General features: G+C 39.9%; 1 protein-coding gene across 5 annotated transcripts in view; it reads left to right on the top strand.

Annotated features, from left to right (window-relative positions):
* The window catches only part of SNX3 (sorting nexin 3), a 57,387-nt gene that overhangs the window by 40,468 nt on the left and 1,254 nt on the right, over nt 1–15,665 (top strand). For 3 of the 5 annotated variants that reach the window (XM_011952826.1, XM_011952828.1, XM_011952827.1), the window contains exons 2-3: nt 5,375–5,470; nt 13,502–13,626. In XM_011952826.1, the coding sequence (XP_011808216.1) occupies nt 5,375–5,470; nt 13,502–13,626 (221 nt within the window). Of the gene's footprint in view, nt 1–5,374; nt 5,471–6,094; nt 6,179–13,501; nt 13,627–15,665 lie in introns of those variants that run through there. The other 2 variants (XM_011952831.1, XM_011952830.1) reach the window with 2 other exon arrangements.

Genomic DNA, 15,665 nt, shown 5'->3' on the forward strand with positions numbered 1-15,665 from the left:
CTTGGTTTGCTGTAGTCTCCACCTCCCAGGTTCAAGCAATTCTGCCTCAGCATCCCGAGTAGCTGGGCTTACAGGCACCCACCACCACACCTGGCTGATTTTTGTATTTTTAGTAGAGACAGGGTTTCACCACGTTGGCCAGGCTGTTTGCGAACTCCTGACCTCAGATGATCCGCCCACCTTGGCCTCCCAAAGTGCTGGGATTACAGGCGTCAGCCACCACGCACAGCCTGCCTAGCTATTTTTTTATTTTTTATAGACATGGGGGTATCACTGTGTTGCCTAGCCTGCTCTCAAACTCCTGGCCTCAAGTGATCCTCCCACTTCAGCCTTCCAAAGTACAGGGATTACAGGCTTGAGCCATCATGCCCAGCCAGTTTGTAGTATTTTTAACCATGGAAATTCAACTTTTTATATGCTTATTTTCTAACCTCCTTGGTTGGTATATGTTTGATAAGGGCCAGGTCTGCATCTTATTCATCATTACAAATAATGATTCTACCTTATCTAGCGTGGTACCTTTTATAGATGATCAGTAAATAATAGTTTAGTCCTCCTGAAGCTGTAGGTAAAAATCCTCTCCTCCCTTCAGTCATTTTATAGAAGTTGAATAAGTTGAAAGTGACCAATCACAGGAGTTTCAGCAGTAAACAAACAACAACAAAAAAACCCCACATTTTCCACTTACTTATTTTAATCAGTGACGTTGAATTACAAGTCCTTGTAATGATCAGGAAGACGTTTAACGAGCTAAGTTAACCACTGCATATGTAATGGACAAGTGATGTTCGAATTTCTTGATGTGACTTTAAACTCTAAAGAAGTCCTCATGCAAAAAGAAATCATAACCAGTTAAGAAAACTAAAAGAACTCTCTTAAGCTAATCATGATCCTCTTTAAGTATATAAACTATCAAACTATTAGCTAATCATACAAGAGAAAGGACTTTTCCCCCATCACCCCTCCCCTTTCTATTAGAGTGAATCAGATATAATCATGATTGTGTCAAAAGTTCAAAAGGGAAAATGGAAGGTAAAATGAGCTGAATTGGCACTCTTCTCTCAACATTGTACCTGTAAGCTTGATATGTTGTTTCAGAGATTAACTTTATAGACTTCCGTACCCAGAAGTATGAAAATTCTTAGGGGACTCTTTTCACAAGCTTGATCTTAACGTATTTGAATAAAGAGAGCAGTTAATCCCCTTTGTAAAGTAATTTGAGAGGAGGGAATTCAGAATGTAAAATCTCACCTGCAGAAAACACTCAACTCTGTAAAGGCCTTTTTATCTTTAAGACACTTACAAAGACTTAATATTTTAATGCGGAAGGGTGAACTTGGTTAAAAAGCCAATAGGTGAAATTAGAGAGAAATAATCCAGTGCTTTCTTTCTGGGAATTATTCTACTCTCCAGGGGACCTAATTTTATTCCCTGTGGGGAATGAGAATACCCTCTGTACAACAAGCCAGCATCTTTAAATATAAGCTTGACTTTTAGTATAATAAGAGTCTTGTTAGGTGCAATTATTTCCTTAGTCATTAATACAATGAACAAATGTTGTGGTTACCTGGGAAAGAAAATTCAAGTGCTTTTAAATCTCTTGTGAGATTTGGTTTCATGCTTGAAACCTATACACTGTTATGCCCAATAGCATCTGTTGAGAATTCTAAGCTATAAGGTATACAACATAGAGAAGTTAATACACTTAGGAAAAAATTGAGACCACTACAAAATGGATGTAAGGTCCTAAATAAAAAGCTTTTATTGTGCTGAGTGACAGCTATTTACCAGTGGCATTAAGCTTAACGAATAGGTAGAACTTTCTTAGGAGTTAATATTACAAGATGATGTCCCTGTATACACAGTAGGAAGCCAGTCTTTCCTTCAGGTGGCACTTAACTTTTTTCTTCCAGTTGTAAAACACTTTGCAGTTCTATGCAAATTCTGTGCTAATTAATTCGAGGTCTGAATTAACAGACAGAATATAATCTAAGAGAATATATAGTGTTGAGTAGTATTTTTGGTAGAGTATGGCATTAGTTATTGTGTTAAGTCATTTCTGTCACCTACAAACTCTGTAATATTTTGCACATTTTAAAATCTTTTTGGCTGGGCACGGTGGCTCATGCCTGTAATCCCAGCTCTTTGGGAGTCCAATACAGGTGGATTCCTTGTACTCAGGAGTTCAAGACCAGCCTGAGCAACGTGGTGAAACCCTGTCTCTACCAAAAGTACAAAAATCAGCCAGGTGTGATGGCATGTGCCTGTAGGCTGAGCTACACAGGGGGTTGAGGTGGGAGAAATCACTTGACCCTGCTGTGATCATGCCGCTGCTCTCCAGCCTGGGTTAGAGTGAGACCCTGTCTCAAATAAAATAAAATCTATCTTCTCCTTTTTTTTGAGAGAGGGTCTCGTTCATTGCCCATGCTGGAGTGTGGTGGTATAATCACAGTTCACTACAGTCTTGAACTCCTGACTCCTGGGTTCAAGAGATCCTCCTACCTCAGCCTCCCAAGTAGTTAGGACCACAGGCACATGCCACCATGCCCAGTAAATTTATTTTGTTTTTTATATAGATGGAATCTTTTTATGTTTCCCAGGCTGGTAACTCTTGGCCTCAAGCGGTTTTCCCACCTCAGCCTCCCAAAGCACTAGGATTACAGGCATGAGCCACCATGCCAGGCCTGAAATCTATTCTTAATTATAAAATACTGGTCTCATACCACTCCTAATAGTCTTTAGTGTGTTTAGTCATAAACCATTTTTTATTGGATTTAGTAACATCTTTTTTTTTTTTTTTTTTTTAGTCAGAGTCTTGCTCTGTCGCTCAGGCTGGAGTGCAGTGGAGCCATCTTTGGCTCACTACTACCTCCACCTCCCGGGTTCAAGCAGTTCTCCTGCCTCAGCCTCCCAAGTAGCTGGGATTACAGGCGCCTGCCACCATGCCCAGCTAAGTTTTATATTTTTAGTGGAGACGGGGTTTCACCGTATTGGTCAGGCTGATCTCTTGCTGGTCTCGAACTCCTGACCTCGTGATCCTCCCACCTCGGCCTCCCAAAGAGCTGGGATTATAGACGTGAGCCACCCCGCCAGGCCTAGCAAATTTTTTCTTTAAAAGGAATCCAGTAAAAGATAATAGAAATCTTTCTTGTTACTTTTTTTAAATTTAGAAGTTGACTGAAGTGGCAACAAGTAGCCTTTGCAATCTTATAAAGAACAAAGTCTCCAGAAATTTTCTTACATTCTGGTGTAACTTCCAAGTACTGGGTGTTATGTTTTCAGTTCTTGCCCTCTGCTTTTAAAGCTCTGGGTTTATGAGCTTGGTCTACTGAGTACGATTTAATTTCCTACTAGCGGTAAGCCCACAGACACTGTATGCAGCACTTTCCCTACTGTTTTTGGTATTTTTTAGGCGGCCGTTAAGAATAATGTTTTATTTAGGTCTTTTTTAATGCAAGATCTAATCTAGTCGTCTTAACAAAATATTTTGTTTTCATTTAAAAGTAGCTAAGTGGGCGGGTCACAGTGGCTCACGCCTGTAATCCCAGCACTTTGGGAGGCTGAGGTGGGTGGATCATGAGGCCAGGAGATGGAGACCATCCTGGCTAACACAGTGAAACCCGTCTCCACTAAAAATAAAAAAAATTAGCCGGGCGTGGTGGCTGGACCTGTAGTCCCAGCTACTTGGGAGGCTGAGGCAGGAGAATGGCATGACCCTTGGCGGCGGAGCTTGCAGTGAGCCGAGATTGTGCCACTGCACTCCAGCCTGGGCAACAGAGCGAGACTCCGTCTCAAAAAATAAAATAATATAAAGTAGTTAAGTGAGCCAGCACAGTGGTATGACCCTGCAGTCCCAGCTACCCGGGAGGCCAAAGCAAGAGGATTGCTTGAGCCTAGGAGTTTAAATCCAGCCTGGGCAATGCAGTGAGACCCTCTCTCTGGGAGAAGAAAAAGAATGTCTACATCAATGGGCAGTGATAGGCATTGAGACATAAGTTGGGGTTTTGCTATAATGAATGAGCACCAAGAAAATTAAATTTTAAAAATGAAAAGGTTAGTTGTATTTCCCCTATGAGGACTGTTTGCTGAGGTACTAGCTAGAAGAATAGTCAAGAGCCAACCTTTTTTCACCCCTGCTTAGTTGACATTTTTAAAGCTTACCAAAATAATAAGAAAATGACCTACGTTTATGCAGATAGCCCCAGGCAGAATGACATCCAAAAGCATGCATGCAAAGGTTCATTTAAAAGTTGTATTCTTGTGTAAATACTTTTAAAGAACTAGTGGGCCAGGCAGTGGCTCAAGCCTGTAAGCCTAGCACTTTGGGAGACTGAGGCGGCAGATCACGTGAGATCACAAGTTTGTGATCAGCCTGGCCAACATGGTGAAACCCCGCCTGTACTAAAAATACAAGAAAATTAGCCAGGCCTGGTGGCAGGTGCCTGTAATCCCGGCTACTTGGAAGGCTGAGGCAGGAGAATCACTTGAACCCAGGAGGCGTAGGTTGCAGTGAGCCAAGATCGCATCTCTGCCTGGGCAACAGAGCGAGACTCTGTCTCAGAAAAAAAAAAAAAGAACTAGCAAAGTTTTTTTTTTGTTATGGGTAAAAGGTCATCTTAAAAACGTCATGATTGGCCGGGCGTGGTGGCTCAAGCCTGTAATCCCAGCACTTTGGGAGGCCGAGACGGGTGGATCACGAGGTCAGGAGATCGAGACCATCCTGGCTAACACCGTGAAACCCCGTCTCTACTAAAAAATACAAAAAACTAGCCAGGTGAGGTGGCAGGTGCCTGTAGTCCCAGCTACTCGGGAGGCTGAGGCAGGAGAATGGCGTAAACCCGGGAGGCGGAGCTTGCAGTGAGCTGAGATCTGGCCACTGCAGTCCAGCCTGGCCGATAGAGCGAGACTCCGTCTCAAAAAAAAAAAAAAAAGTCATGATTTCGGCCGGGTGTGGGTGGCTCATGCCTGTAATCCCAGCACTGTGGGAGGCCGAGGTGGGCGGATCACCTGAGGTCAGGAGTTCAAGACCAGCCTGGACAACATGGTAAAACCATATCTCTACAAAAATACAAAAATTAGCTGGGCATGATGGTGGGTGCCTGTAATCCCAGCTACTCGGGAGGCTAAGGTGGAGAAATCACTTGAACCTGGGAGGTAGAGGTTGCAGTGAGCCGAGATCATGCCATTGCACTCCAGCCTAGGTAACAAAGCAAGAATCTGTCTCAAAAAAAAGAAAAAGAAAGTCATGATTTCTTTTGTTAAGGTAATCAGGTTTGCCATATTATCAATTGGCAAGCCTAGATTCCCCCATTCCCCCATTTATTTGAAGTTTCCTTAATGTACTTCAATTTAGGAGTAACTTTTTCTGTTTCAGACAAATCTTCCTATTTTCAAGCTGAAAGAATCTACTGTTAGAAGAAGATACAGTGACTTTGAATGGCTGCGAAGTGAATTAGAAAGAGAGAGCAAGGTAAGAATGATTCGAAATACAGTTTTAAAGCAAAACATTCCAAGTTTTAATGTTTAATATTTCTCAGGAAAATGATCTTGAATAAAATGGGTAAAAGCAAATGTGATTTCTTTTTTTCAGATAGTTCGATGTCATTTTATAGAGGTAGAGTCTTTGAAAATTTTCCGTAGAACTGTTTCTCTTGTCTACTTTGGCCCAGTTGAGGTCTTTGCTGACTCACACTTGAATAACACTTCTTAGAATCTTCTTGCTATTACTTCCTTCCTTTCCCTCATCGTCCTATTCCATCTTCCCCTCTCCACACACTTAAGCCAGGTTTCTCTTTCGCAGTACATTTTATTGTCAGTGTATTTCCAACTTTGTTTTATTGACACATAAGTTTTTTTCATCACACACGTGTTCATGTAACAGAAGTTCCATAAAGCAGTAATGACCTCACTCTGTGTGATATATGTTGATACTCTTCAGATTAGCGTTTTTAAATGATGGCCGTGATCCACTAATGGGTTGCTGCCTGCAATTTAAAAACACTGTTACGTGCCTAATCTTCTTAGAATAGAATTTGGTAGCTTTGGCTTCAAAATAAGTTAAAGCAAGGTCTCACTCTGATGTCTCTCATTTCAGCCCTGCCTCAGAATGACATCAGAGGCAAGGAGTCATGGAAGGACATGGTATGCTCAGAATGATGAAAAGTTATTTTGTGACTAGAAAGTAGGTGAAAAGAAGTGGGTATGGTAGGAGTCCTGAACTAGATGAAGGCTAATTTGTACTCATTTCTCAAGTTTAATAAGGGTTTTGGTTTTTTTGTTTTTTTTTCTGTTTCTAGCTTAAAAATGGCTGCATAAGAGCACAAAACATGCAGATCATAGCATTCCAACAAAAATGTAAAGAAGGCCAAGCATGGTGGCTCATGCCTATAATGCCAGTACGTTGGTAGGCTTGAGTCAGGAGGATCTCCTGAGCCCAGGAGTTCAAGGTCAGCCTGGGCAACATAGTGAGTCACGCCCCATCTCTTCCAAAATGTTTAAATAGGAATAAAACTAGAAATACAAAATCCATGTTAAGAAAGCTCTAAAACTTTACCAAAAATAATAAGACCTAAATAAAGAGGGACCAGGTGCAGTGGCTTACGCCTATAATCCCAGCACTTTGGGAGGCCAACGCCAATGGATCACTTAACCTCAGGAGTTTGAGACCAGCCTGGGCAACATGTGAAACCCCATCACTACCAAAAATACAAAAATTAGCCAGGCATGGTGACATGCACCTGTAGTCCCAGCACGCAGGAGGCTGAGGCAAGAGGATCACTTGAGCCCAGGAGGCAGAGGTTGAAGTGTGCTGTAGTCTCACAACTGCACTCCAGCATGGGCACCAGAGCCAGACCCTGTCTCAAAAAAAAAAAAAAAGTGTAATACTGTATTCCTTGTAATACTGTGTTCCTCGTTTGGAATATTTACTTTTGAAGATTTGTTTATTTTATGAACATTTTAGAGAGCTCATTCTTTGCGTTCTAGGAGTTATAGGTAGAGCTATGAACAAAGTAAGGTCCCCTCTTTTATGGTGCTTATATCTTATTAGGTAAATTGTGGCGGGGAGGGGGTTGTTGAAGAGAAGGCGGGAAAAATGTAGTAAAATATATAGATGTCAGATAATGAGAAGCTCTAAAAAAAAAAAAAAAAAAAAACAAAGCTAAACTAAGGGAAGTAGGAAGTGCCAGGGGAGCCACGCTCATATAGAGCACAGGGAAGGCCTCGCTCTAGGTGACATTAGCAGAGACGTGCATGAAGTAGAGTAGTATCTTCTAACTTATTTATAAATTCATAAGATTCTACTAGAAATTTCAGTAGGGGTGTTTATAAACTTGCAGATTTATATATGAGCTTTAGAATCAGAAAAAACTCAAGAATAACCAAAAAATATTTTCAGTATATAGTGGGCAGCAGGTGTTTGTTCTACCAGACGTCAAAACATATCTTAAGGCTATAGTAATTCAAACAATGTGGTGTAGTCATATGGCACTTAATGATGAGAATACATTTTAAGAAATGCATCCTTAGGTGATTTCATTGTTTGTGCAAACATCATATGAGTATACTCACACAAACGCAGGTGGTGTAGCCTGCTACACACCTAGGCTATGTGGTATAGCTTATTGCTCCTAGACTACAAGCCTATCCAACATGTTACTGAACTGAATACTACAGGCAGTTGTAACACAGTGGGAAGCATTTGTGCATCTAAACATAGAAAAGATATGGTAAAAAATACAGCGTGGAAAAAATTTTTTTTTTTTTTTAAAGCACTGACAATTTTTTAAATGGTACACCTGTATAGGGCACTTACCATAAATGGAGCTTGCAGGATTGAAAGTTGTTCTGGGTGAGTCAGCGAGTACGTGGCAAGTGAATGTGAAGACCTAGGACATTACTGTTTATTACTTCAGGCTTTATAAACACTGTACATTGAAATTTATAAAATATTTTTCTTCAATAATAAATTAACCTTAGCTTAGTTTTTAAACTTTTTACTTTAACTCTTTGACTTTTGTAATTTAACACTTAGCTTAAAACACAAACATGTTGAACAACTATACAAAAATATGTTCTTTATATTCTTATTCTATAAGCTGTTCTCTATTTAAAATTTGTTTAACTTTTTCTTAAAAATTAAGTCACAAATATACATAGGAGCCTAGGCCTGCACACAATCAGGATCACCAAGACATTTCTAGGCAATAGGAATTTTTTTACCTCCATTATAATCTTATGGCACAACCATTATTATCTTGCATGGTCCATCTCTGATGGAAACACTGTTATGCAGTGTATATTGCTTTAGGTTGGGCAAATAGATGAGTGGAATGTAATAGAGTTTAGACTTTGACCCATGTATTTATAGGGAATTTAGTTCATAACAAAAATAACATTGTCATTCCGTGGGAAAGGAATTCAGCAAATGGAGCTGAAATATTTGTCTATTAGGAAATAAAGATTTGTATCTCACTCTACACAAATTACAGATGGTTAGGAGATTGATAGATTAATTGATAGAGTCTTGCTCTGTTGCCCAGGTTGGAATGCAGTGGTGTGATCATAGCATACTATAACATCCTCCAACTCCTGGTCTCAAGTGATTGTCTTGCCTCAGCCTCCCAAGTAGCTGGGACTACAGGCGTGAGCCACCATGTCCAGCTAATTTTTAGAATTTTTTTGTAAGAACGGGGTTTCACTATGTTGCCCAGGCTGGTCTCGAACTCCTGGCCTCAAGTAATCCTCCTGCCTTGGCCTCCCAAAGTGCTGGAATTACAGGCATGAGCCACCACACCTAGCTGAGAAGTGTCTTGATACATAGGCTTTGGGCTTTGCTTGACCTACCATGTGGCACACTGGAAATGTTTAATAAACTTTTGCTGAATGTATATTTTGCTTTTTATTATTATTATTATTTTTATTTTTAGTAGAGATGGGGTTTCACCGTGTTAGCAAGACGGTCTTGATCTCCTGGCCTCGTGATCTGCCCACCTTGGCCTCCCAAAGTGCTCTATTACAGGCGTGAGCCACCCCGCCCGGCCGCTTTTGTTTTTAGTAACGGCTTTATTGAGATACAATTCACATACCATGCTCTTCACCCATTTGAAGTGTATAATTCACTGGTTGTTAATATGTTCACAGAGTTGTGCAAACATCACTATTTTAGAGCACTAGTCAATTTCAGAGCATTTTTATCACCCATTAAAAGAAACCCTGTCCACATTAGTAGTCACTGCTGATTTCTCCCCAACCCTTCCTCACTCAGCCTGAGGCAACCACCTGCTAGTCTCCTTTCTCTGTGGATTTGCCCGTTTTGGACATATATAAATGGAAGCCCAGAATATGTGATCTTTTGTGTCTGGCTTCTTTCACTTAACATGTTTTCACAGTTCATGCTTTTCTAACATGCATCAGCACTTCATTTCATTTTATTCCTAAATAATATCCTATTGTATGGTTATACCACATTTTATTTATCCACTTATTTGGTGGACATTTGGTTCTACTTTTTGGCTATTTTTAGTAGTGCTGCTGTGAACGTTTATGCATAGGTTTCTGTCTGCATGTGTTTTCGTTTCTTTTCAATATATACCTACCAGTACATTACTGGGTCATATCATAACTCTTTTTAACCTTTCGAGGAATTGGCAGACTGTTTGTCCAAAGCAACTGTATAATTTTAACATTCTTACAAGCAATGTGAGGTTCTACTTTTCTCCACATCCTTACTAATTGCCTGTCTTCTTTATTATATTGCCTGTCTTCTTTGTTATAGCTATCCTACTGTTTGTGAAGGGGTATTGCATTGTGGTTTTGATTTTTATTTCTCTGATGGCCACTAATGTTGATTTTTTTTCATGTACTTACTGGCCGTTTATGTATCTTCTTTGGAGAAATCTTTATTGAGATCTTTTGCCTTTTTAAATGGGTTCATCTTTTTTGTTATAGAGTTATGTCGAGAATATATAAGATTCTTAGAGTTCCCTATCAGATACATCTGTGGGTTGTTTTTCACTTTCTTGGTGTTGTCCTTTGAAGCACAATACTTCACATTTAACATTAGACCAGTTAAATATATTGAGAGTTAAATCCATGTGAAAGTTGTACTCATATTATAGTATTGGAAAGAACAATGTAATCAAGTTGTTTTGTGGTATATTAGTACTTTTAACTAAGGTCTGTTAAACTAAGCTAGAAATTCGCCGACATGTATTATGGTCAGATCTTTTAGCTTTTATTCTAGTTTACTTTCGCTTTCAATATATTATGCTCACCAGGTATTCTGTTTCTCACCCCACATGCATGCACATATCTTTGCATTCGTGACCTTTTAATTAGTATTAGATTTTTTTTTTTTTTTTTTTGAGACGGAGTCTAGCTCTTGCCCAGGCTGGAATACTGTGGTGCAATCCCGGCTTACTGCAGTCTCTGCCTCCCAGGCTCAAGCAATTCTCCTGCCTCAGCCTCCTGAGTAAAGGGGTTACAAGCATGCACCACCGTGCCCAACTAATTTTTTGTATATTTAGTAGACACAGGGTTTCACCATGTTGGCCAGGCTGATCTCGAACTTCTGACCTCAGGTGATCTGCCCACCTTGGTCTCCTGAAGTACTGGGATTACAGGTGTGAGCTACCGCACCCAACCTGGTGTTAGAATTCCACTTAGGTGTTTTCAGACTGCTTTAGCAAAAATAGTTTGATGTAGAAGAGAATCTTAGCTGGATAAGCCATTTATGATTTTTATAGGTCATTAATCCTGTTGCCTGCCACCTCACCATCCATTTGAATGACTAGTTTGAATATGTTAGGAAGAATATATCTCTGCAGAGGATAATATAGCAATCCTTTTCTTAAATTTCCCTTATATATGAAATTTATATATATTTAATTATATATATATTCTTAAATTTTTTTTATCATTTTCCTTCTTTCTTTAACCGACATCCTCGAGCCATACTTTTCTTAAGTTTCATGCTAAATTCTACCCTGAATTAATGGTGGTCGTTTATTTAACACACTGGTTCTAGATTCTTTTTTTAAATAATAATTGTATAGATACAGATATTTTTCCCTGCCCACCAGATAGCCATTCTACTGGAACTTAATGGTTAGCATTCCTTTGTTTCTCAGTTATAAAAGGTCCCTGCAGATTTTAACTCTCAGCTAAACAGATGCTAACATGGGGGTGAGATCTAAGAATGCTAGCATAAATTCACAGAGATAAATCCTTAGATATCTTCATCATTGGTCATGTGGGGAGAGTAAATCTAGGAAGGGATTATAAAGTTTATTTGGACGTTTCGTTTTTTGTTTTTATTTTGTTTTTTGTTAATCTACATGAAGTCGAGTTGTTCTTTCCCTTTTTTACCCTATTGAATTTTGTTTGAGGATAAACTCCTTGGTGTAGAAACTGTATCAAAGGTTTAAAGTTTTAATTTTTTTGAATATGTGTAATTTTTATTATTAGTGAAAAGAAATATATATATATGTATCAGCTTACTATCTATATTTCTCCTTGTTCTAATTGTTTGCTTACACATTTTTCTGTTTGGGTTTAAAGTAAGGATCCAGCTAAGTAGTTGGTCATTTAACAGATATTTGAGCTTCTGTTGTATGCCCAGTTTTTCTTAAAATAACCACAAGAAGCCTAAGACAGGGGTCTTGATTTGAAGACATTAGTGTGATAGATTGGTGGTTTTCCACCAAAGACAGTTTTATCCCCTGGGAGACATTTGACACTGTCTAGAGACAGTTTTTATTGTCTCAGCAGCGGGTGCTATGATATCTAGTGGGTAGAGGCTGGGGATACAGCTAAAGAAAAGAATCCCAGCCTGGGCAACATGGTGAAACACCATCTCCACAAAAAACAGAAAAATTAGCCAGGCATGGTGGCACGCTGTGTGCCTGTAGTGTCCCAGCTATTCAGGAGGCTGACGCAGGAGGATCACCTGAGTCTGGGGGAGGCTGCAGTGAGCCATGATTGCACCATGGAACTCCAGCCTGGGTGACAGAGCAAGACCCCATCTCAAGAAAGAAAATAATGCACAAGAAAGCCCCCCAGTACAAAAATTACCTGATTCTCAATAATGCTAGGATAGAGAAACCAAGGTAACCTGTGAAATAGCTAGGTGCTATTTAATCAAAACAAGTATTTTGAGCTCCAGAATAACATTTTTAAAAATTTGTTTATTTTTTTTAAGACGGGGTCTTGCTGTCACCTAGGCTGGAGTGCAGCAATTGATTTTAGCTCATTGCAGTCCTGAACTCCTGGATTCAAGTGATCCTCCCACCTCTGCCTCCTAAGTAGCTGGGACTACAGGCTCACACCACCACACCCAGCTAAGTTTTTTTTTTATTTTTGTAGACATGTGTCCAGGCTTGTGTCAAACTCCTGGTCTCAAGCAATCCTCCCACCTACCTTGGCCTCCTGAAGTGCGGGGATTGCAGACGTGAGCCACTGCACCTGGCCTAGAGTAGTATTTGAGCTCCAGATAATTCCCAGAAGGGAGAGATCGCAGGAGTTGACCCTTGGTTAGGCTTTGAAGGGGAAAATTTGGGATCTTCCTTTAGTGCGGGGAGGGAGAAATGACAGGTCTTTGGGAAAAGACAGCAGGATAGGGCATTTGGGAGAAAGTTGACTTGTTTCTTAATTTAGGAAACAGAATAGTGACAACTAGAGTTATTGATATTTTTTCATCACCTCAAACACAAATAGGAAAGACTATAATGCAGATGGTAAGAGGTTGAAGAAACCAGAATTCTTTTTTTTTTTTTTTTTTTTTTTGAGATGGAGTCTTGCTCTGTAGCCCAGGCTGGAGTGCACTGGTGTGATCTCTGCTCACTGCAAGCTCCGCCTCCCGGGTTTACGCCATTCTCCTGCTTCAGCCTCCAGAGTAGCTGGGACTACAGGCGCCCGCCACCTTGCCCGGCTAATTTTTTGTGTTTTTTAGTAGAGATGGGGTTTCACCGTGTTAGCCAGGATGATTCTGACCTCATGATCCACCCACCTCGGCCTCCCAAAGTTCTGGGATTATTGGCGTGAGCCACCGCGCCCAGCTGAAACCAGAATTCTTATCTAACCATGTTGCAGAGAGAACATTAACATTTCTTCATTTAATTGAGAGTTGATTTTGATCTCTGCAGTTTCTATTGCAAGAAGGCATTGCCTTCTCCAAGTGGCATCACAAATGTCTGAGGGGCATGGTAACCTTTATTTCAGTATTGTGAGTGTTCTCTTTGTATACCTGTGCTTCGATAAGGCCAAGAAAAATAATATAAGCTCTGGGCCCTGCCTTTGAGTTAGGAGCTTTTGTCTGATGGGCTATTCTGCATTTGTCTAAACATTTGGTCTTTTTTCAGTGTATTTTTTGCTCTTTTATATTTAAACTAGTTTGATCAGGTGATGGCTGCCGTAGTGAGGACATGCTTTGTGTTCATGCTGTGCTCTATACATTTTCACAACCAGTCATCATGATCAAGAATTTTCTGTCTTCATGTTTTAGGTCGTAGTTCCCCCACTCCCTGGGAAAGCGTTTTTGCGTCAGCTTCCTTTTAGAGGAGATGATGGAATATTTGATGACAATTTTATTGAGGAAAGAAAACAAGGGCTGGAGCAGTTTATAAACAAGTAAGTGTTTCCTATTCCTCAAAGTGTAGCAGTGAGGTATGTTTTGAGACTACTTTAAGTGACTACTTACAGTTTAGATGTTAAGCTAAACTGCACTGTTGCCTTTTAGCCATTTCCTAACTTTTCATATCATTTAAACAAAGTAAAAGTATCTGACAAGTTGAATATCATGTGATAAATATTAACACACTTGAGTGATTGAAATGAGCATCTTTGTGTTGACCTAAGTTTTGTATTTGTTTTTCTTGGTTAATTTATGCAAATTACATTTAAAATTACGGCATTTAAAAATACAGTTTTACTTATGATTCTTTCTGATTTAAGGTATGTTCTAGCATGAACAATAAAACTTACAATATACTTGCAATCATCTTGTCTGATTGCAGATGGAGGTATTAGCATGTCTTGTATAAAGGTGCACGTTTTTAATTTTCATGGTAAAATGTATTCTTTTGAAAATGTAAGAAGACTTAGGATTGTTTCTCTCTTACTTTAGAAACTCTTGATAAGCTCAAACCAATATTTTTAGCTTTTAATTTTATTCCCATTTGAAATACAGCTATTTTGTAAAGTAATAGAAAGCCAGAGTGATAGAAAGATTTATGCCAAGAAAGACCTCACTGTAATTGTGCATTGGCCTTAAACTAGGAAAAGTAAATCAAATCCTACAGAATATGGTAATCTGAGCTTACACTTTAAATTTTATGTAGTGATTTGAAGATGCATGAGTGGTAAACAGAAGAGAAAGGGTTACATAAAGCCCTTGGTTATCTACTGTAGCACTCAATCTTCATTGTCTGTAAACCAATTTTTTTTTTTTTTTTTTTTTTTTGAGACAAAGTCTTGCTCTGTCACCCAGGCTGGAGTGCAGTGGTGCAATCTTGGCTCACTGAAACCTCCACCTCCCAGGTTCAAGTGATTCTCATGCCTCAGCCACCTGAGTAGTTGGGATTATAGCTACACACCATAGTGTCTGGCTTATTTTTGTATTTTTAGTAGAGACAGGGTTTCGCCATATTGGCCAGGCTGATCTCGAACTCCAGACCTCAAGTGATCTGCCTGCCTCAGTCTCCCACAGTGCTGGGCTTACAAGCATGAGCCACCACGCCTGGCCTGTATTAGATGTTTTTAAGTTCTAAAATAGGAGTCTGGTTGCCCAGTCTGGTTTTAAGCAGGCAAACACAAAATGCCTGGATATTTGTGCCTGTTTTATTTAGTATTTTGGTCTTTTATTGAACTTCATTGTATTTCTAACTTCAATCCTGTATCTTCTCCTCTTTAAAATAGATTCTGGCCTGGTGCAGTGGATCACACCTGTAATCCCAGTACTTTGGGAGGCCAAGGTGCGCAGATCACTTGAGGTCAGGAGTTCCAAGGCCAGCCTGGCCAACAAGGCAAAACCCTGTCTCTACTAAAAATACAAAAATTAGTGGGGTGTGGTGGTGCACACCTTGAGTCTCAGCTACTCAGGAGGCTGTGGCAGGAAAATCGCTTGAACCTGGCAGGTGGAGGTTGCAGTGAGCCGAGATCACGCTACTGCACTCCAGCCTGAGTGACAGAGCAACACTTTATCTCAAAAAAAAAAAAAAAAGATTCTTACATCAATTGACATGTTTCACTTTTAACATTAAAATTAAGTTTCTTATGAATACACCAGCTATATGTAAAGCTAATTGGATACATGCACCACAAGCAGTGAAAAATTTGTGATTAAATGTTTTCTAAACGAGTTGTGAACCAAACAAAAGAAAATATGCCATTAGTTGATAGTGCATAGCTTTATGGACAGTCCAGAATAATACTTATTAGTAAACTGTACATGCTTCTGGGCCAAGCACAGTGGCTCGTGCCTGTAATCCCAGCACTTTGGGAGGCTGAGGTGGACAGATCACTTGAGGTCAGGGATTTGAGACCAGCCTGGTCAACATGGTGAAACCCCGTCTCTAGTAAAAATATAAAAATTAGCTGGGCCGGGCGCAGTGGCTCAAGCCTGTAATCCCAGCACTTTGGGAGGCCGAGACGGGCGGATCACGAGGTCA

The sequence above is a fragment of the Colobus angolensis genome, unplaced genomic scaffold (assembly GCF_000951035.1).
Source record: "Colobus angolensis palliatus isolate OR3802 unplaced genomic scaffold, Cang.pa_1.0 Scaffold35, whole genome shotgun sequence".
Classification (NCBI taxonomy): Eukaryota; Metazoa; Chordata; class Mammalia; order Primates; family Cercopithecidae; genus Colobus; species Colobus angolensis.